Below are 23593 nucleotides of genomic sequence, written 5' to 3'. Positions count from 1 at the left end.
ATTACTGCCCAGTTTTCCTTTTGACTTTCAGTATTGACTTTTCCCAAAGTTCGTGTTGGCACTGGTCTCTGACACTCATCCCCCTAATTATATTGATATTATTTTGTGGTATTACTGACGCTCAAGTTTATGGCATGTAGTCCTCTTCCCCTTTAACTTTGCTAACGTTGGTATGATCTCCTTGGTTTAACAAGCCCTAGTATGCCAAATCCTGCGCTAGATAGCCAAGGTTCTTTTCAGAAATTCCTCTCCTTCTCCTATGAACTGAAGAAGATAGAGGTTTTGTTTTAACTTAGTCTTCTCTTCCAGAATCACAACCATCATTTTCTCAGACTTGGCCTGTTCAGTTATGCCCTTGATGTTTTGAGCATTTGTCTTTTCTGTGCTTCTATGGTGGTGATAGAAGCACTTTCCTAGCTCTCCCAGCTTACAAATCAATCTCCCCTAAGACTGCAGTCACAGATTCTTTCCCCTCCATTTTATCTTCTAGAATCTATCAGCTACCTACCTGTCCACTGAAGTTCTGAAGTTGTCTTCCTCTGAATTCTATAGATTTATGTTTCTAACTCTAGATATGTTTCATGAAGATCTACTTTTCAAGCATCAAAAATATTTTATGTCTGAAAACCTGTTAGATTTTTTATTTTTCAGTTGTTTTGGGATACACTCAGATATGCTCAGGGCTTACTCCTGGCTCTGAACTTGGGGATCACTTTTGGCAGTGCTCGGGGGACCGTATTGGGTAGTGGGGATCGAACCTGGGTTAGCCGCATGCAAGGCTAGCAATATACAAAGCTAGTGTTCTAGCCACTGCACTATAGCTCTTGTCCCAAACCTCTGAGATTTTCATATTCTATCTAGCTGCTCTGCTAAAATATTATTGTATCTGTTGACTCACTCATCTTTCTCTTTTGCACTCTTGCTTCTCTTCAAGCCAGGTAACTAGAGTAGTCATGGCTATTCTGAATTTTTGTCAGGTCATTTTTGTTTTATTTCCACTGCTTTGAATTAAGTTCACATTTCTTGACGATTTCTCAAAGCACCTCCTTTGAAAAGTACATTTTGTAGTGAAATATAAAAAAAGTCCTCGGCTTAGATGTCATTTGACTCGTGGTAAAGATGGGCAAAATTTGTACTTCTAAAAATGTGGCCTTAAGGTACTAAAGCACACAGATCCAAAGAACATTGAAATCCCTGTTTCGAATACTCTTTGCCTCCCCTTTGCTTAAAACTGGTTCTATTTTTGGTTTTGTTTTGAGGCCATATCTGGTGGGCTCAGGGCCTACTCCTGGCTGTGGGCTCAGGAATCACTTCTGATGGTGTCCGGGGGCCAAATGGGGTGTTGAAGATCGAACCAGGGTTGGCCACATGCAAGGCAAGTACACTGCCTTCTGTGCTAACTGTCTGGGCCTTCAAATAAATTCTTAATCTCATGGAGAATAAATTGAGAGGAGGACTTTGTCCATTGTATTTATAGCATGATAGGACACTTAGAACTATAGACTTTGGCACTTAGTAGGCACTCAACACATTTTTTTTTTCTTTTTGGGTCCACTTAGCAATGCTCAGGGGTTAGTCCTAGCTTTGTACTCAGGAATTCTTTCTGGCAGTGTTCAAAGGATCATAGTGGGATGCCGGGGATTGAACCTGGGTCAGCCGCATGCAGGCAAACGCCCTACCCACTGTACTATTGCTCCAGCCCCAACATCATGTTTTTGTTTTTGTTTTGTTTGGAGGAGATTGGGGGATTTTATTTTATTATTATTATTATTATTATTATTATTATTATTTTTGCTTTTTGGATCACACCTGGCAATGCACAGGGGTTACTCCTGGCTCTGCACTCAGGAATTACTCCTGGCGGTGCTCAGGGGACTATATGGGATGCTGGGAATTGAACCCGGGTCGGCTGCATGCAAGGCAAACGCCCTACCCACTGTGCTTGTTGCTCCAAGCCCCAATTTTATTTATTTATTTATTTTTTAAGTTTTGGGTTTGACTTCTGGGCCATACTCGGCCGTGCTCAGGGCTTACTTCTGGTTGTATACTCAGAGGTGATGCTTAATGATCAAACCTGGGTCCACTGTGTGCAAGGCAAGCACCTTAACCCCTGTGCTATCTCTCTAGTCCCTTTTGTTTTCTTTGTTTTATTTTGTTTTGTTTTGAGGGGCCAGCTCAGCAGTGCTCAGAGCTTATTCCTGCCTCTGCATTCAGGAATCACTCCTGGTGATACTCCATTGACCAAATGGGATGCCAGGGGTCGAACCCAGGTCAGCTGCATGCAAAGCAAATTGCCCTACCCACATTATTATCACTCTGACACCCTCATTCCTTTCTGGTGTATTTTACGCCATGCCTGATGATGCCCGCATACTAAATGCTGGGGATCAAACGTGCACCTCCTGCTGAAGAGTACACAGTAGCTCTCTGGCTCAGTGCTCAGTTTCCTATGAATAGCCAAGTGACTTTTGTTTTGTAGCCTGAGCAAGAAAATTAGTAATGCTTTCCTCAAATTCTTAGGGTAGTGTAAGGAAATGTGTGCAAAACCTTTATTATATTATCACATACATGCAAGTGGTTGTTATTAGTTTATGAAAAAATTAGGGTTTTTTTTTTTTTTTTTTGGTTTTGTTTTGAGGTCACTCCTGCCTCTGCACTTAGCAATCACTCCTGGAGGTGCTTGGGGAACCATCTGGGATGCCAGGGATCAAACCCCGACCAGCAACTTATAAGGCAAGCATCCTACCTACTGTACTATTGCTCTGGTCACTTAAATAATCAGTTTTTTTTTTTTTTTTTGACGGGGGTCACACCCAGCAATGCATGGGGTTTACTCCTGGCTCTGCACTCAGGAATTACTCCTGGTAGTGCTCAGGGGACCATATGAGATGCTGGGAATTGAACCCCGGTTAGCTGCGTGCAAGGCAACGTCCTACCAGCTATGCTATTACTCCAGCCCCCAAATAATCAGTTTTAAGCATACTGTCTTAGCTACCTAAAAGTATAGCTTTTTATTACTGTTTTTTTTAATTTTGGGTAACACCCAGCTATACTTGGACTTCTGGCTCTGCTCTCAGGGACCACTCTGGGTAGGGCTTGAATCACACCCATAGAGGGTGCTAGGGATTGAACCTAGGTCAGTTGCATGCAAGGCAAGTACCCTACCTGCTATACAGTCTTTCCAGCTCCTTTGGGTGCTATTTAACATTTTAGTGCCTTTATGTATACATGAATATGTGAGTATTACTTTTGAAGTGCGTTTCAGTGTTACAAAATTTACTTGCTAAACACTTTGTGCCTTACATGTAATAGTCATCAGTGTAGGGGCATTTATTTAACTTAGTCACATGGCTGTGTGATTAATCAATTAGTATTTCATCAACATTAATGCCTTTTTTTTATTTTACAGGAGAGTGATTTAACTCAGATTGTTATAGTGATCAGACAAATATTTGTCCTTCACTCAGTGAACATAGGAGCATATTATAGACACATAGATCTGATATTCCTGCAGCTATCTTATTTCTGGAGTTCCATTTAGAAAATAAGAGTACATACAATTTGTTATGTTACTTTCACTTCAGTTTCTAGAAATAAATAAAAATTAGGTATCATGGCCTTTGAAAGGTAGTCAAGTTCAAAATTTGTAAGCACCACCAGTGGAGGAAAAATGGACTTACTTTGACTAAGATTGTGTGTCGTCTTCAACAAGGAACTTCTCTGAATGGAATTTTGAATATTTGTGTCTGTTTTTCTTTATGTACTTTAAAGCTTGATGGGGGCTGGAGCCACAATACAGCGGCTAAGGTGCTTACCTTGCACATGGCAGACCTTGGATCAATCCTCAGCATCCGTATAGTTCTCTGAGCATTGCCTCAAGTGACTCCTTAGTGTAGAGCCAGGAGTAACCCCTGAGCATCAAGTGTCACCCCAAAACAAAACAAAAGCTTTATAAAGGCTTTGAAAGCTGTAACTATTTCATGTGGCTTCTCATAAGTTTAAATTTCTCATATTTAACCAATTCTGTGCCAATGACTCATTTGGATATTTTACAGTAAATATCTATATATTAGTGTTCATTTTTGAGCTTTTGTCAGTTTTTTGGAGTACAATAGAGGCAAATGTGTAGACTGTTTTGTAGATTCATTTCCTGTAAGGAACTGTAACTTGATGCCTTTTGGAGCAAGGTAAATTCCAGGGCTGGGGGGAGAGACAGCTGGGAAGGTGCTTGCCTTTCCCCAGCCAAAGAGGAATTCCTTCAGACAGCATACTTTATGACACAACTGTTAAGTAAGCTTTAAGGTGCTGGAGCACCCCGGGCTTCCCTCCCCTCCGGACTGCCGGCCCAGTGGCAGGCACGCCGACCCCAAGCGCCGCCCAAAGGTCTGTGACGCTCCCTCGACCCGCCCTTCCGGACCCAGCCTGCTCCGCGGCCCTGAGCACCCCGGGCTTCCCTCCCCTCCGGACTGCCGGCCGAGTGGCCGGCACACCGACCCCAAGCGCCGCCGCCGTCCTGTCTTCCAGCAAAGGTCTGTGACGCTCCCTCGGCCCGCCCTTCCGGACCCAGCCTGCTCCGCGACCCTGAGCACCCCGGGCTTCCCTCCCCTCCGGACTGCCTGCCGAGTGGCAGGCAGGCCACCCCCAGCACTTTGACCGCTGTCGGGTTGTGGGAAAGGGGCGTGGCCTAACCACCAGGTGCGTGGCCTAAGAAAAGTGGGCGTGGCCTCATGGCCAAAGCTCACTCGGCGGCAAGTAGTTTCCTCAACATCCTATCCAAGACTAACATCCTAGCTATTCGCAAGCAGTAGGACAATAAAACACAAGACTTCACATAAGAACTGAAGGAAACATCTCAGTAGGAGACCAGGTTCTACAACCGGCAAGTAAAAAGCCAACCACTATTAACTGAGCCTACCCACAATCCTTTTTGCAACAAAAGGAAACAGGGACACTTATCATCAAGGGTCCTCTTTCATATCACCACAAACAACATGAAGAAACAGCGAAAATCCCCATTGCAACCAGAGGACGATCAAAGGAGTCCGGAAACCTCAATGGGCGCTTCCTACAAACTTGACCTCTCTGAGAAAGAATTCAGACTTGAAATCCTCAACATGTTCAATGAACTCAATGCAAAGATGGACAACTTCAAGGAAGACCTGGCGGAAACAATACAACAGACAGCCGACAAAATACGGGAAGAAATGAGAGCAGAAATAAAAAACCTTCAAAAAGAAATGAAGGATTCAGTACATGAAATCAAAAACTCTATGGCTGCCCTCAACAATAAGGTGCTTAGGGTGGTATCAGGCACTGTGAGTTGTCTAACATGTGATGATCTGCTACATAAGGATAAAACTACAAGGACATAGAGAATGGTATAATGAATCCGTAATCTTAAAAGTTAATGAAACTGTAGGTGGTCATTCTGGTGTCTGTATCTTTGGTCACTCACCTTCCATTTTGAATTTAATCCTAGGTCTTAATATATCAATAAATAGATGAAAACCTCAATTTTTATATTAGAGTGAAATATTGCTTTAAACTATTTAACTGTCATAAACTTTCTATTTTAATCCTTGATTATTGGGCAGGAAAGAATAAAAGTAGATTTAATTTTATTGAAAAAAATTGTACTTGTAGGATCTTTAATGTAATCCTATCTTAAATATCTGAATTGCCTCATATTTTAACCAGCCATGTGAATTAAAATTTTTCCTTTCTCCTTAATTTTTTCCTCTACAGGAATCCTACGAGGATGGCTGTGAGGATTATCCCACTCTATCAGAATATGTTCAGGATTTTTTGAATCATCTTACAGAACAGCCTGGCAGTTTTGAAACTGAAATTGAGCAGTTTGCAGAGGCCTTGAATAGCTGGGTTACAACAGATGATGCTTTGCAGGAGCTTGTGGAGCTCATCTACCAGCAGGTAGGTTGGGTGAAGGCACAGCCTGATCGTGTGCTGAGCCTCAGGCTGCAGCTGCGCCTGCTCCGTGAGGGAGGCCTGGGTCATGTTCATGACCGTATGCTTACTGACTCTTTATGATACATATTAGCTTTTTTTTTTTAAAGAGTCTCTAAGTTCCTATGTATAATTGGGGATCCAGGGCTAAAACCCAGCAGTGAATTTACATGTGTGACCAGGGCTTAGTTAGGTACTTGGGAAATAATTGAAATTGTGAGGGCTGAAGAGACAGTGTGCAGAGGGTAAGGTGCTTGCTTGCTCACAGGTGACCATACATCCAGTAGGGTCCCCTGAACCTGCCAGGAGTGATCCTGAGTGCAGTGCCAGATAAAAGTCCTGAGTATGTACCTCTGGTGTGGCCCCCACCAAAAAAAAAAAAAAAATATATATATATATATATTTGAAATTGGAAATTAAATAATATCGTGTAGAGATATTTAAAAAACCCTTTTAATTAGAAGATTCTTTAAATCATATGAAATCTTTAAATTGAAGGAGGGGCTTTAGCGCTGGCTTAAGTAGAGGATAGTATATATGAGGCTCTGAGTTTGATCCCTCACACCTCTTGAAACACCTCCTGTGCAGTTGGGCTGAACACCAGGACGTCTCAGTCAGGCATTGCTAGGAGTGGTTTCTGGGACTACTGGTGCTGCAGGAAGAGACCCCCTTTTTTTTTTTTAACAAAGAAAAACTAAAGGCGAACAGATAGTAATGGGCAGAGTGTAATTTTTGAGTTTTCAAGGTTTTCATATTAGCAATATACACATGATACCAGGAGAAACAGTCTTCCTTTCATGATGTAGACACCCAGGGTTCCTTGTGAGTAAAGAAAGAACAAAAAATAAATGCAGCTAATAATTACAAAGTACTTATTACCTGCCAGGCAGTGCCAAGCACTTGACATGCAATTAGGTCATTCACCTTCATCTCTCAACAGTGAAACTGACTTCCCTGGGTTTCCAGTAAGGTGGCCTAAGAGTGATGCTAGGGGCCTTCGGCAATTGTTAGATCTAGACTGATCAACGGCTTCTGTGACTTTGACCTAGTATCATCTTTAATGGGCTTTATTGGGTTTTTTTGTTTATGAGTTGCTTTTTAACCTAATATTAGGTAGTGAGCTATATTCTCTGCTATTCTTTAAAAACTGAAATAAAAATTAAACTATAAAGGGGTTCCTTTGGCTGTGGTATATAGTATTTGATAAAGCAGTGGGGTTTTTTTTTATTTTGTTTATTTTTGGGCCACTCCTGGTGGTACTCAGGGCTTCTCTGCACTCAGGAATCACTCCTGTTGGTACTCAGGGGACTATGCAAAGCCAGGGATAGGTCCTGCATCAGCCATGTGCACGGGCAACTCCCGACCTGCTGTACTCTCACTCTGACCCTTTGATTTCTTCTTTACCCCATGGATTTCAGGCATTTCTCTAAGTGGTAATCTCAGACTGTTTCCCATCAATCACTTAGGAATCAAGAAACATGCATGGTAGTTCACTTCTGTTCAGGGTCATTCAACAAGGCCTGGGAATCTTGGTTTGGACTGCTTGATGCCCAAGGCTGTGCTGTCTTGTCATCCTTGAGAAATGCCACTGGGTGACTGTTTCTCTAGCTTATCCGTAACTGACACTGTGCAATGGGTACTTGTATGCATTTTGTAAAAAACAAAATGTGCTCAACAGACAGATATTGTTAGGTTTCATTTTGGTAAGCTTTCAGAGTAGATGATGAAGTTGATGAGAACTTGTAGACCTCTTTTGTTTGTACTTTTTCTGGTTGGGTTTTTTTTTTTTTTGTAAGTAGGAGAAAAAATGCACAATACACATGAACATTTTTGTATTCAATATGGTTAGCTTGGGAAGGAGAATTTTTTTTTTCTTTTTAGGATGTTAAGCGTTTGCATTAATAACTTAATCTGTTTGTCTTATGCGTAACTTTTTTCTTTTTGAAAGGCCACATCTATCCCAAATTTCTCTTATATGGGAGCTCGTCTGTGTAATTACCTGTCTCATCATCTCACAATTAGTCCACAGAGTGGCAACTTCCGCCAATTGCTACTTAAAAGGTCAGTGAGAATTTTTGGAATGAGTGGAAAATTACTTCTAAAGCAATAGAATTTTACCATTTCTCTTTTGAAAGACTATACAGTAGGATATTGTACTAGTTGTGCCGGGAAAGGGTGGACCATCTCTCCTCATACAATATAAAAACCATAGCTGTGTTTTAAATGATCACTTTTTTTTTTTCCCTAAACGCTGCTTGCTGCACACAGCTCACACTCAGCCTCTCACTTGGTTCCCATGGCTAAAGGCTTCATTTAGGTCTATTAACTTAAGTTCTGACTTGTAAAAGCTGAGCACAGGCTTAGCAGAAGGAAGCAGGTTCAGTCCCAGGCTCCACATGGTGTCAGGAAGTAGTCCCCAGCACTTCTAGGTACGGGCCGGGCACCAGAACAAAAATCCCAACCCCTTAAACCTAATTATGCACGTAATGTTTGTAGGAGAGGAGCATAAATTTATATGAAGTGAAAACAAAATATGGCTGTAGGCTCACTTTAATGTAAAGGGAGGGACTCTTAGAAATAGTTAAGAAACAACAAAAGTTCAGTAATTGTAATAGAAATACTTGAAATAGTTCTGAGGGGGTAACAATTTAGAAAAATACAAATGAAAATTATAAAAAGGTATCTAGCTAGCATTGCCTATCATTTTTAAAATACACATTATATTTGTAAAGAGGGGAAAGTGGGCACTTCTAGGAGGAAGAATTACAGAACAGCATCTCTTTCCAAGGACTACTCCACCCTGGCCTTGTATGCCTTATTTAGAGGCTGAGGCCTGCCCGGCTCTTAGAAATTCCAACATAATTGGACTTGGATGGAAACTGGGCAGTAGTTGTTGGGATCAAACCCAGAGCTCACCCATGCAAGGCACGCGCTCTGCTAAGCTCCAGCCTCAGCTCTAAGCAATTCCACCCTGTTGCCAAGGTGAAGAGACTATCCTTGCGATTCTTTTTGTTGGACTTTTGTGCCACCCCCAGGGGTACTCAGGGGCTGCTCTGTGCTTAGGAGTCACCTTTGGTGGTACTTACTCAGCATTGCCGTCGGAATAGCTGTCTGCAACTTACCTCCTGTACTCTCTCTTCAGACCTTAGTTCCATGGATTTTCTTTTTCTTCCTAATGGCATGCTGGGAATTAATCCCACAATGGCACATATGCAAGGCAAGTGCTCTACCATGGAATTTCATCCACACTTCTTGACTCTGTATTTTTTTTTTTCTTCCTCTTTTTAAAATATTTTATTTTTGGAGAGGAACTGAAACTTACTCCTGCTTCTGTGCTCGGGGCTTACTCCCGGCGATGCTAGGATTAAACCCAGGTCTGCTTTGTGCAGGGCGAGTGCCTTAACCCTTGTATTGGCCCCTCCTGTGTGTATTTCTAGAGTGACATGGTACTGCCAAAGGTAGTAGTGGGAGGAAGGCTAGTGATAAGTGACATGCAGGGCATAACTCAGTTATATCGCACAAGGTATATACAGATTCAGGTTCTGTTCACAGCAGCTAGCTTCTGGTTTTAGTGAGTTTGTACTACGTATTTTTTTGTTGTTCTTATCTTTTCCAAAAGAAGCATGTGTTGCTTTTTATTTATTTTCTTGTTAAAATTTTTTGAACTTGATTTAAACTCTGGTTTACAAAGCTGTTCATAACACAGTTGTTTCAGGCAGTTGGGCATTCGGTGTTCCAGCACCAGTTCTCCCAGCAGTGTGACCTTTCCTCCACTCACGTTCCCAGTCTCACACCCATCCCCAAGTCTGCCCCCTTGACAGGCACAAAGTAGTTTACTTTATATTGCTTGATACAACAAAATGTCAAATGGAACGATCAAAAAATAGTTCAGTAAAAGGAAGTTTGTGAAAGTTGTCACCTCTGTTTGGTGCTAGTTTAGCTTTGAAAATGGAAAATTTGTAGCTGAGCTGAGGTTCTTTCCTTCATCTACACAGTCAACCTTGTTGCAGTGAGGGGAAGCTGCTCGCAGGCTGTTCCATACTAGCAGAGCAGCTGCTGGTGGCCGACAGGAAACCCAGGTGTCATCCTGTCACGCGCCAGGCCTTACCACAGGCTTTGCAGGCCTTACGCGATCCACAGGCCGTACGTAGATATTCAGTGTGTAGTCACAGCATTGTAAATGTAAATATAAAACTGCTGTTTTATATTTCATCTGTCCCTCACCAGCTGAGAATTGCCAACAGACTGCTCTTTTTAAGTGCTTTTTCCTTCTGAAGAGGAATTAATGTGTATGAGATGGTAACAAGTATCTGGCTAAAATCAATGTTATTCACTCAATAAAGCGTGTTAACAGTAGTTTACAGTAGTATTGCTATATTATTCTTTTCCTGGGTCTATTGTTGAGTACTCAGACTGAAGGTAAATTCTTGTGTGAGGCATTCCTAAGCCACCCTAAACTCCCCTGTCGGAGCTGTTCCTTCCTTTGTGCTTCACCTGTTGCCTGGGGGCCACCCAGCTCTCTTGTGTACATGGCATATGCTGCTGAGCACATCCTGGATTTAAAAGAAACTTTTTCTTAAAAAAAAAAAAAATTTAGAACTAACTGTAGCTGGAAATGATCACTTTGGACAGGCACTGAGTGTTGAAAGTAGGTAAAGGAATAAGCCTTTCAGTGTCTGTATTGCAAACCCTAATTCCCAAAAGGAAAGGGAGGGGGAGGGAGGAGAGGGAGGTGCTGCCATAGAGGTGTGTGTGGGGGGTGGTGGGGCACCTGGGGACATTCATGGTGGCTGTACACTGGCGAAGGGACCAGTGCTGGAACATTATATGACTAAGACCCAATCATGAACAACTTTGTAATTGTATCTCACTGTGATTCAGTTAAAAATAAATGAATTTAAATTAAAAAATTCATTAATTAACCGGGGCCACAGAGATGGTACAGCAGGCAAGGCACTTGCCTAGCCCACATCTGACCCAGCTTTAATCCCTGGCAGCCTATGTGGTCCCCAAGCCCCTCCGGAAGTGATCCCTGAGGACAGAACCAGGAGTAAGCCCCGAGCAATGCCTTCACCCCTTCAACTAAAGTTTATGAGCTATAACTGACATTCACTTAGTGCAGGCAGTGACAGGCTTGTTGTGATTTTGTTGTTTTGTTGTGATTTTGTTGTTTTGTTGTAGGAAACAGATCAATAAGCTCTTGACAGGTTTTTGTTTTTTAAAAATTTTTATTGAAATTTTATTGTCATTTGGGTAACAATAGTGTTAACATTCATGGTCTTGATATACAAGGTTACTAATCTAAAATAACCACAACTTGAGTACCCGTGACCCTTTACCACTGTTCTTGTGTCACTTCTAGTCCTAGTAGAGAATTTTTCATTTTTTTTTTTTGAGGCAGATGGGCCAACTCTGGAAAAATATGTTACTTAATGTCTTTAGTTGTCATTGGAAATGGATCCAAATAGTTGCTTTTATACCCCCCCTCTCTCTTTCTCTTTCTCTCCCTCCCCCCCTTTCTTCCTTCCCTCTCTCCCTCCCCTTTCTTTCCCTCCCGTCCTCTCTCTGTATTTTTGTTTTGTTTTTTAGTTTGTTTGGGGGCCACACCCAGTGGTGCATGGGACTTACTCCTGACTCTGCAGTCTGGGATCACTTCTGGTAGTACTTGGCAAACCATATAAGGTGCCAGGGATTAAACTGGCAAGTACCCTTCCCGTGTACTGTTTCTCTGCCCTCCCCCACTTCTCTTTTTTGTACAATAGAAATTACAAGAATAATGGACTTACGAATTATATATTGGGGCCAGGGAGATAGGTGGGAAGAGTAGTATGCATGCTGTGCATGAGTGAGGCCCTGCTTTGAGGCCCTGCACACCACTGGGAGTGACCCTAGAACATGGACACAGGAGTAGCTCTTAGATTTAGCCTGAAAAAACAAAAAGTTATGTATATATACACATCTATTCATGTAAATGATCTTTTTCAATATTCTTGTATTCAGATAGAGCAAAACATTTTACCAAGACAGCTTAAATGGAGACAGTGCTTTTCCAGAAAACAAACTCAATAAAGTGAGGAATATTTTTTCCTATCCACTCTCCCACCCCCCACCCCATCCCCACCAGTGTTTTATGAAAGCTTTGTTGCTAAAATGTACTATAGCCTTGGTAGGAATGAGTCAAAACTGTGCTTGTCTTAAAAGTTGCATCGTGTGATTGTAACCCAAACATGAAAGCTTGTAACTATCTCACAGTGATTCAATAATAAAAAAAAAAGTTGAACTCTATAAACAGCTATATATTTGGGTATCTAGCAATCCATTCTGGTCTGAAAAGCTTCGGGTGGTAATGTATTGTGTGTGACTCCGGATTGCTTATGGGCAACCAGATCTACCAATGACCATCTTGTTTGACTGCTTAATGAAACAAAGACTTGAAATTACAAAAGATATATCTTTGCTAGATGCCGGACTGAATATGAAGCTAAAGATCAAGCTGCAAAAGGGGATGAAGTAACCCGGAAGCGTTTTCATGCGTTTGTACTCTTTTTGGGAGAACTTTATCTTAACCTGGAGGTAAGGAGAAATTTTTCTTAAGTCCTAACAAAACCTGAGAACATAAATGGATCTCAGGAAGGAATTTATGTTTGCATTTTAGTTGACAAAACTAACAGTGAAAGTGTAATAACTTAAAAATACTGTAACTTTGATTTTCTAGGCCACTTAATCTACAGAATACAGTAATTTCTGGTTTCTTAGTTCTTGCTCCAATTGTATATATAAATCTTCCACATAAAATGCACTTTTACTAAACCTACAACAAAGATATGTATAGATGGTTCTGTTTGTTAGTTGACGATATTGCTGATAAAAGTGCTGAATTTCACTGAATAATGCATTTGCTTGATTTTTCTCAAGCCCATGTATATAAGTTACACTTCTTTTAATCCTGATATAAATTTAGTATAATAAACTAAATTTATTAGTTTAGTTTAATATAAAACTATTTTTAAATAGTTTTAATGATAAAAACTTAGTATAATAAACACTGTTAAAAAATACCTGAATCCACTATCAGATGTACATGTTACTGCATCTTAGAGGTTGTATGTTTAGGTCTTGAGAGGTACCTGCCTTTCATGCGGCTGGCCTGGTTGAGGCCCTGACACCTATTCTCCACACACTGCTAGGAGTGATCCCTGAGCAAAAGCCGGGAATAAGCCCTGAACACTGCTGGGTTTGGCCCTCCAGAATAAAATTAAAATGAAAGGTTGTATGTTCAATCCAGTTTCTAATTTACCAGTTAGACCCCCATATTGTACATGGCAAAAAAAAGAGCAAAATTAAAAATGAGTTATTCCAAAGTAAAGTCATCTTCGACTGCTGTCAATATTTTCTATGTGGATGAAATGCTATGTATCTAGGGATGTCTGTATAGTGCTATGTCTACGAGAATACAGAGAAGGCATGATTCCTGAATCTTTCAGTTAAGATATATATATATATATCATTGTAATGAAAGATAATATTTTAAATGGTATATTGAAAACAAGAGGTATTAGTTACTTGTAAAGTAAGTTAAAATATGTATTGTTATCTAGAGTATGTTCCTATGTTTTTGTATTGTTTAATACTTATTTTGTCAATACTTTGTAAGAATCTGTATTATATTTTGGCACAGTTGCTTCTATTTTTCTTTTGTCCCAAAAGATCAAAGGAACAAATGGACAGGTTACAAGAGCAGATATTCTTCAGGCTGGTCTTCGGGAGTTGCTGAATGCCCTTTTCTCTAATCCTGTGGATGACAACTTAATCTGTGCAGTAAAATTATTAAAGGTAGGTTTAATTTTATTTTTAAAATGTTAACAGTTTCATTATTAGCATAATTTGGGGGAAGGAAATCACATATTAATGATTTAAAGTTAAACTTCAAGCATATCTACTTACATTTCTCAAATTGAAATATTAGAAAACACTGTACTTAATAATGATTTAAAAGTGAAAAACATGTGTAGCATGTGTGCTTGTATAAGATTTCTTTTGCTTTTTTTTTTTTTTTTTTTTCGCTTTTTGGGTCACCCTGGCAATGTACAGGGAATACTCCTGGCTTTGCACTCAAAAATTACTCCTGGCGGTGCTCAGGGGACCATATGGGATGCTAGGAATCGAACCTGGGTCAGCTGCGTGCAAGGCAAATGCTCTACCTGCTGTGCTATCGCTCCAGCCCCAAGATTTTATTTTTTTATGCTTTTTTTTTCCACTTAATAAAGACCATATATCTTTATGTGGCACATATCTTGATCTCTTTCTTTAGTAGCTGCTTAATACTTATTGTATGTATATATCATTCTTTTAGGTGTCATCAGTTTAGTTTCTGCAGTATTGTCATCTTTCATCATGTCTTTAAGTGTGCAGTTGTTTCTTTGGGTTAACTCTGTAGTTAATCCTGTCTAATAAATTCCTACATGTAGCTTTGATATTGTCAATTTTTGCGAATAGTTTGATTAATGTCAAAATTGCCTTTCAGATGCTATGTTCCACCATTACTGAATAAGTAGATTTAACAGTGTGATACCTATTTTGAAAATACAAAAATCCCATTAACTTAGCACACCTGTAGTAATATATGTCATTACATTTCAGCCTTGAGGTGAAACATAGCTGAAAATAATCATACAAGGGATAGATCATATAGTCACTGACCCATAAAGCCTATGATTAAAGTTCTTTCTGTTGTTTTTTTCAGTTTAGAAAAGTGTAGAGGATGTACAGATTGCTGGATATAAAAATACTTGTACAAATTCATCTTGTTCAAATAGTGCTTGAACTGTACTATTCCTTTTAGCTTTTCTGTGCTTTATTGGATTCTTTGTTTTGCTGATTATCTGCTTTTTCAGTTGACAGGATCAGTTTTAGAAGATGCCTGGAATGAAAAGGGAAAGGCTGATATGGAGGAAATTATTCAAAGAATCGAAAATGTTGTCCTAGATGCACATTGCAGCAGGTAGGAAAAGAAATAATGTTAGATAGACAGTAGACTAAATTTCTTATTGTTCCCTCGCTAATTTTATTTTGCATGGGACTCACCACAGGAAAATTTAGTTTTTGGACTCTCTGGTGATGCTCAGAGGACCATTTGGTCCCAGGAATTGAACCCAAAGTCCTGTAAATGCCTGCATGTTATTTTTTTTCTTTTTTGGGTCACACCCGGTGATGCATAGGGGTTACTCCTGGCTCATGCATTCAGGAATTACTCCTAGCGGTGCTCAGGGGACCATATGGGATGCTGGGAATCAAACCCGGGTCGGCCGCGTGCAAGGCAAACGCCCTACCCTCTGTGCTGTCACTTCAGCCCATAGTTTTTTCTTTTAATTATAAGGAAACTTGTAGCACTGTAGCACTGTCCTGTTATTCATCGACTTGCTTGTGCGGGCACCAGTAACGTCTTCATTGTGAGGCTTGTTGTTACTGTTTTTGGCATATCAAATATAACACGGGTAGCTTGCCAAGCTCTGCCATGTGGACGAGATACTCTCGGTAGCTTGCTGGACTCTCTGAGAGAGACAGAGGAATTGAACCCAGGTCGGCTGCTTGCAAGGCAAGCATGCTATCGCTCCAGCCCGTAAAGAAACTTAATTTGGGGCTGGAGTGATAGCACAGTAGGTAGGGCATTTGCCTTGCACGTGGCCGACCCGGATTTGATTCCCAGCATTCCATATGGTCCCCTGAGCACCGCCAGGAGTGATTCTTGAGTGCAGGGCCAGGAGTAACCCCTGTGCATTGCAGGGTGTAACCCCCCCAAAAAAGCAAAAAAAAAAAAAAAACCAAAAAAAACTTAATTTCATTTTTTGTTTTTGTTTCATTCGTCTTTGTTTGCCACAACCAGCTCTGTTCAAGGGTTGCTCCTGGCTCTGCACTAAGGAGTTACTCCTGGCAGTGCTCAAAGAACCATATGGGATGCCGAGAGCTGAACCCAGGTTGGCCACATGCAAGCAAACACCCTAACCTCTGTACTATCACTCCAGCTTCAGTGCTTTGAATGTTTTTAATCTGCTGTATCTGATCAAAATAATTGAAAATTTGGAGGCTGGAGAGATGCTTGCCATGTTACATGCCCAATCCAGGTTTGATCTCTAGCTCCACATATGGTCCCCTGAGCACTGTCATGAGTGGTCCCTAAGCTCAGAGCCAGAAATAAGCCCTGAGCATAGCCAAATGTAGCCCCAAAACTAAAAAGGAAAAAAGATTCAGACTTTAAACTATTTAATAGATGTTTGGTAAATAAGTTCAATAAAAGGCATAAAAGTGCTTGTCAGGGGCTGGAGTGATAGCACAGCGGGTAGGGCGTTTGCCTTGCACGCGGCCAACCCGGGTTCGAATCCCAGCATCCCATATGGTCCCCTGAGCACTGCCAGGGGTAATTCCTGAGTGCAGAGCCAGGAGTAACCCCTGTGCATCGCCAGGTGTGACCCAAAAAGCAAAAAAAAAAAAAAGTGCTTGTCAGTTTTTTTTCTTAAGTGAAGCAAAATAGTTTTATAGAATGAAATTTACTTAGACATGAGGCAGAGAAAGAGAGGAAATACATATTGAAGAGAAAACATGGATTTGAAGAACAGACCAGTAGGCAGAGACATAGAGACAAGCAAATGAGATAGGTGCAAGAGAGAACACAGGCAGGCATGTTTGTCCTTGTAGGAAATGGCAAATGTCTTACAGAATCTGTTTTGGATGTATTTTTGTTTGTTTTTGTTTTGGGCCACAATTGCTGGTGCTCAGGGCTTACTCCTGGCTCTGTGCTCAGGAGACTGGGATGCTGGGGATTAAACCCTAGAGGCCACATGCAGGACCAGCACCCTACCTGTTGCACTATTGCTCCAGCTACATAAATGTTAAATTTAGAAAATAAGGTGCCGGAAAGATAATGCAGGCATAAAGGCATATGCCTGGTCAAACCAGATTGATCCTTGGTACTCTATGATTTCCTGAGCATCACCGGGGTGTAATCCTGAAAGTTCCTGAGTACCATCAGTGGGGTTTGGGTAATCCCTGACACCACCGGGCTCAAAAAGCACCGTGTCAGTTGGCCTTCACGTTAAACCCCACCAACGCAGTTGGCCAAGAATCCATGAATTGCTGAGTAGCACCCTGAACCTCCTGAGCATGACTTTAGGTCTGTTGGACCACCCCGTTGCACCCTCACTCGCCCCCCCAATAAGGAATAAAATTTTAAGACTCAGATATATTAGAACGTGTAAACATTTTCATATATATACTTTAATTGATTTTTCCCCCTAATTTTGTCTGCAGAGATGTGAAACAGATGCTCCTGAAGCTCGTAGAGCTCCGGTCAAGTAATTGGGGTAGAGTTCACGCAACCTCAACTTACAGAGAAGCAACACCTGAAAATGATCCTAATTATTTTATGGTATGCTAGTATTGGCATTTTAAGTTTTTCTTATTTGAGTTCCATTCTTGACAATCTCTAGATCAGGTTCATAAAGTAGTTCTTAGAATTTTGTGTCAAATAACCGTTTTACTGGCTTAGGATCACTTAGCAGCCAGAAGCTAGTAGAGGCATGGAATCCTGCAGTGCAAAGGGTAGACTAAAGAAAGATCCATCCACTGGCCTGGGAAATGGACAAGGCTTGGAATCTGGTGAGCAGATGGCTTCTGGGAAGCAGCTTTTCCAGATAATTTGTAACTATAGCCTTGCATCTCAAATTCTAACTTTGCATGTTGTACTGAATTGAAAGAACCAAACTGGTTCCCAGTACAGTGATTTCCCTGGAATGCTGACATAACCAGGCAGAAAGCCCCACTGGGGATGCTTCTATGATCCCAGTATCAGAAATTCCGGAAGGAAAAGTGGTGGGGAAATGAAACCACAACTCAAAATGAGCAGATAATTAACCACAACACAGAGTGTAAAAAAGTACAATGGTGCACACACTCGAGGCGGGGTGCGATGCAGTGTGTGCGTTGTGTTGTTCTCAGGCTCTCGGGGCAGTTCTCTCTCGCGAGTGCTGCTTTCGTTTGGTGCGCTTGAGCCGCTGTATATGGACCAGATCGGGATGGCTTCTCCTTGTGCTCTGCTTCTGTGTGTGCCGCTTTACTCTCTTTTATCTGTCTCGCTGTCTCTGTCTATGTCGTCTCTCCTCTGGTCTCTTCCTACCTCTCTCTGTCTCTGTTTCTGTGTCTTCTCTCTTGCTTCTGTGTCTTCTCTCTCTGCTTCTGTCTTGCCTCTGTCCTCTCGGGTTGACATTAACAAATCAACAAAGAGGGGTAAAACTATTCCTCCGGGAGATTAATAAAAATCTCATCTAAGGAGATTACTCCAGATTGTTAGGAGATCCGCTCAAGGATGGGGTCCAAAGAAGGGTGTGTCAGGGTGTGACCTTTTCTTCCTTCCTCAGCTAGTAATCCACCTAAATAGTTGTAGTAAATTTACTTCAAATATTTCTAGCAGTGTCATTCTGTATGAGCACAGTAAGAGATATATCAAACTTTGTTTCTTTCTGAGGACATCTCTCTATATTTTCTAGACCACAGTCCTCGGGTCAGATTAGTCTTCCTTAACCCCAGCAGTGTCCTAGTCTTGTTACTTTTGGATCATGACAGCGTTTGTCTATGACCATGTTCTCTCAGCTTGTAGTTGAGTATTGTGGCACTTTGGCCTGGCCTATTTCGATGCCAGGGTAGCTCATAGCTTGCCCCGGGTCCATTCTGTTTCAGGACCCTACTTTTGGGATGCTAGGAACTAAGGGCAACTGAGTCGAGAAAGCGAGAAAGATGCCCAGGAGTAAATATTATTGAAGTGAATCAGCTCCCAAGTTACAAAGCATAATATTAAGTCCATACAGAAAGGACATTGCTTTAAGGTAAACTAAGTTCCCTGTGGCAAGGCTAAAAGGACAAACCCCTTGTTATCCTACAACAGAGCAGAAAATTTATATATATATATATATATATATATATATATATATATACACACATACACACAGCAGTCTTAGAATCACAAGAACATGACATAATAGAATAGGAAATCTGAAACCTAGACTTTACCAATGAAATGAAAGTGGCTCCTAGGAAATTGGTTTTCTTTTTTGCTTGCTCGTGCATTATCAGGTGCAGACAAGTGACATCAGCCATGCTTCATTAGTTAATGCGCTTTAAAACAATTCTGAAATGGTTACATTCTTGTATCACTTTGATTCATCCTAGAATGAACCAACATTTTATACTTCTGATGGTGTTCCTTTCACTGCGGCTGATCCAGGTATGTGGTCCCATAGCCATTCCCTCTTCCCACTTTTGTAAGATGGTAATTTACAGAAAACCTTACCTTTACCAGCACAAAGTTATCACTGTTGGAAGAATTTACATTATTCTATAATACAGGGTAAGGGTTTGTCTTGTAGGCTGTTCTTTACGTTTACCACGTAGATGGAAAGTCTGACTCGGTATTTATCTTGTCACATTAGCAATGAAAGACTGGAAGGAAACCTAAGTCACTTGCATTTTTAATATTCTGATATTCTGCTTTTGCATTTGAAACTTTAATTTGGTTAGGTTTGAAGGAACAGGTGGCTCGATCAATACTCAGCAACTTTCATTAATCTGAGTTAATGTTTGCAAGCACGAAGAATCATATACTATAATCGAGTTATAGTACAGTGGGTACGGTGCTTACCTTGCATGCAGCTAACCCGGGTTCAGTCCCTGGCAAGCCATGTGGTCCCTCGAGCACTGCCAGGAGTGATTCCTGAATGCAGAGCCATGAGTAACCCACATCACAGGATGTGGACCAAAAACTTTAAAAAAGTAAATAATTTATCTTATCTACTACATCAAGTTGTTGTTGCAGTTTTTTGTCAGAGTGGGAGTGCAGCAGAGTGATAACTCAGTGGGCTCATTGTATGTTTTGCATGCTGTATGTTTGCAAGGTGTGCTGTGGTATCTCTCCGGCCCCATCTTTATCCAGTGAATGTTTTATACTCTTGAAATTGGAGATGATCACTTGTAACAAGTTTAGCTCTTATGCACTGATCCACCTCATTTGTTATTCGGAGGTGAACACCATAGCGATATGCTAATCTTGAACTCAGTAACACTGCTGTACACAGTTGGCATATGGAAAGCAGTAATATCATCTCCATTGCCTTGGAATGGCCAAGCTAGGGAAGGTTGATATAAATGAAACATTTATCAGGCAGCTACCTTCCAGCTGTCTCTGGGGGAGAGAGAAGAAAAGAAATCCCTTGTCTCAGGTCCTGGGCCAGATTAGCCTCATCTAATTAGGAAACATAGACTAGTGACTCCACCTGCTAACTAGGTAACTTTTATCTCCATAGGGTGTAGTAATGGAAGATCTGGATGTCAAGATGTTTGATTGAAAAATCCCTCCTTACAGAAGGATAAACAAAACGGAGGGAACATATTTATCCCCAACAAGTTAAATAGCCAGTGTTTTGTCTATTGGAAAGAAGTAAATCGAGAATTAAACAAGGGGCACAAAATGTACTCTAGTATATTTTCAGATTTAAAGGATTATTTTATATGTATAATTAAAACTTATGAGCAAGCATAGGAGAGCAAGCCCGTTAGAATGAGTTTTGTCAAAATATTATATACATAATATTTTAGCTTACTACTAACCTTAGGAAGCTCACTACTATTTAAACACTGGATTTAATTAAATAATTTAATTAGAAGTATAACCACTCATCAAAATACCATTTGATGAAATTTTATCAACATTTCATTTTAAAAAATGTTTTCATAGATTACCAAGAGAAATATCAAGAGTTACTTGAAAGAGAAGATTTTTTTCCAGATTATGAAGAAAATGGGACAGATTTATCAGGGGCTGGTGATCCGTAAGTTCTTTTTATTAACTTCTTTGTGAAATTTTGTTGTCAGTTTGTGAATGGTAGTGTTCAATATTGTTATATTGGTATGTCTGTAGTAGTTATTTACCCAGATTTTCCAGAAGTTTGTTAGAAAATACAAACTGTGAATCTGAAAATGTGTATGTAATGAAGGGGGAGGAAACTATTCAAATATAGCATACTCATAATTTGTTTTTATAAGTTCTCTTACTATATCTAAGATTTTAAAATAAGTTGCTGTGAGGCCACAGAGAGTGCCCAACGGCTGAGCGTTTGCTTTGCTTTTAGGATGCCCAGGTTGGTATTCCTGGCACTACCAGGTTCCTTGAGTATAATCAGAAGGAAACCCCAAAGCACTTGTTTTGGTGTGTGTCCCCAAGACAAGAACAAGAATTACCCTCAATAATACAGAATCTTGGGAAAGCTCTGTACCTGTTTATAAAACAGATTTCATCTACAGGATATTTTAAGATAAAAGAAAATTCAGATTACTGTAGAAACTGTTTGGAGTGATGGGTAGATGTAAATTATAGTTCTCAGTCTCATTTTCTTTATTTGACATTGTTACTCCTAGCTCTGTGCTCAGGGGGAAACATCAAACACTTTCTTTCTATTGCTCCTGTCTAATGATATATTACTTGTCAGTTTGAGATCTTAATATGATGTCATTATTTTAAATTAGTTTAATTTTAAAAGGATGCAGGGATGGACAACACAAATGTAATTACTTGGGAGACCGAGTCCTGGGTATTCCACTAGGAGCTCAAGTTGCTCTTAGCACTGAATTTCAGGAGCATACGTTAAAGGTTTATTTGGCAAGCTTTTATTCTCACCATATTGAATGAACTTGTGGCCTTTCCAATATGTGGCCTTATACTCCCTTCTGGGAGAGAACAAAGAGCAAAAGACCCATCATCAGTTAGTAGGATTTAGTGGGGGCAGACGCCATCTTTGTGGGAGTTAGGAGGCACAGACAGCGTCATGGTGTGGGTGAGAGTATTAACAATTGGAAGCAATCTTGATTCAGATTCTGTCTCTGCCACATCTCAATCTTATCCAAGTCTTAGAAGATACTTATTAAACTGTCTCTTTTGTTTGTTTGTTTTTATCCTTTCTGTTGAGATACCAACATTTATAAAACTGTTAATGATACTTCCCATGCATTCATCATTCCAACACCACACATCCCCAGAATGCCTGCTTTCCTGCATCAGTTTCCCAGGGGTCCCTCCCTGTCATGGCCCCCTGCTGTGAAGGCTCTGCTCCATAGACATCTCCAGTTTCTACAACGGGCCAACAGTTCTTTCTGTTCCATATACAAGAGAATTTTTTGCTTGTTCCTTTGTTTGAGGGCCACACCCAATGATGCTCAAGACTTAATCCTGACTCTACACTCAGGGATCACTCCTAGCAGACTTGGGGACCATGTGGGTTGATAGAGATCTAGTCCCCAGAGAAATTTTTTTGTTTATTGTGCAGGTGGTGACTCCTACACATACACAGGTGATTAAAGCTAAACTCCTTTAACAAAATTGTAAATCAGTAAGTTGATAAAAAACCTTTAATAAGAGATTATAGTAATAAGTGGCACTGTCCTCCCGTTGTTCATCGATTTACTTGAGCGGGCACCAATGTCTCCATTGTGAGATTTGTTGTTACTGTTTTTGGCATATTGAATACGCTACGGGTAGCTTGCCTGTATAAGTAAGAGATTATAAATAAAAATCTATAGATTTAAAAAAAAATTTTAGCAAGCCAGGAAAAACTAGATCTTTCTTACTCTTGTTGAGGGCAGGCAACCATAAGCACCATGAGTGAATGCCATACTCAGTGGCAAAGGGCTAAAAAGTTTGTCTTTCAAAGAAACTCCTTTATCAGGGCTGGAGAGAGTACAGCATGTAGGGGGCTTGCCTTGCATGTAGCTGACCTGGTTGGATCCCCAGCACATCATATGGTCCCTGGAGCCCACCAGAAATAATCCCTAAGCATGACCAGGTGAGGTCCAAAAGCCTTGAAAGAGAGAAAGCAAGCTCTGTTCTGTTAGACTTTTTGCAAAACTAGTTTCAAGACAAGACTATTTAAGTCTGAAGGATAATGTAGCTAGAAAAGTATTTTTGGTGAGGTTTTCCTTTCATTTAGGGTTTTTGGGTTTTTTGTTTTGTTTTTTTTTTTTTGTATATCCTATCATTCTCTTCAGGCTGGTAGAGTCTCATTTGGTAGATATACTGTGAATCTACGGGCTTACCTTTTTTCCTTTTTAATCTTGCTGCTTTCAACATTTGGTCTCTGTGGCTTTTGTCATTCTGATGTAATGTGTCTTGGAGTTTCTATATTTGGATTTACTTTCACTGGGACCCTTCTGTTTATTGTATCTTGATGCCTACATTCCTCAACTCTGGGAAATTTTTGGTGTTTGTTGTTGTTGTTGTTTTTGTTTTGTATTTTTGCTTTTTGGGTCACACCTGGCGATGCACAGGAGTTATTCCTGGCTCTGCACTCAGGAATTACTCGTGGCGTTACTCAGGGGACCATATGGGATGCTGGGAATCGAACCCAGGTCAGTCATGTGCAAGGCAGTCACCCTACCCACTGTGTTATGGTTCTAGCCCCCGAAATTTTTGGTGGTTTTGTTTTGTTAACATTTCCTCATCATTCTGTATAACTGTTTGAGGGTTGCCAGATTTTTTTGTGGGGGCCACACCCGGTGGCTTTACTTCTGGCTTTGTGCTCAGGGATCACTCCTG

General features: G+C 40.7%; 1 protein-coding gene across 3 annotated transcripts in view; it reads left to right on the top strand.

Annotated features, from left to right (window-relative positions):
• PAIP1 (poly(A) binding protein interacting protein 1) overlaps positions 1–23593 on the top strand; it is a 32950-nt gene that overhangs the window by 5745 nt on the left and 3612 nt on the right. For all 3 annotated transcript variants that reach the window (XM_055121174.1, XM_055121171.1, XM_055121173.1), the window contains exons 3-10: positions 5746–5931; positions 7913–8025; positions 12426–12537; positions 13672–13797; positions 14859–14965; positions 17269–17386; positions 19183–19237; positions 20744–20837. In XM_055121174.1, the coding sequence (XP_054977149.1) occupies positions 5746–5931; positions 7913–8025; positions 12426–12537; positions 13672–13797; positions 14859–14965; positions 17269–17386; positions 19183–19237; positions 20744–20837 (911 nt within the window). The remainder of the gene's footprint in view (positions 1–5745; positions 5932–7912; positions 8026–12425; positions 12538–13671; positions 13798–14858; positions 14966–17268; positions 17387–19182; positions 19238–20743; positions 20838–23593) is intronic.

Source organism: Sorex araneus, chromosome 1 (genome assembly GCF_027595985.1).
Source record: "Sorex araneus isolate mSorAra2 chromosome 1, mSorAra2.pri, whole genome shotgun sequence".
Taxonomy (NCBI): domain Eukaryota; kingdom Metazoa; phylum Chordata; class Mammalia; order Eulipotyphla; family Soricidae; genus Sorex; species Sorex araneus.
This window is presented reverse-complemented; position numbering and strand designations above follow the sequence as displayed.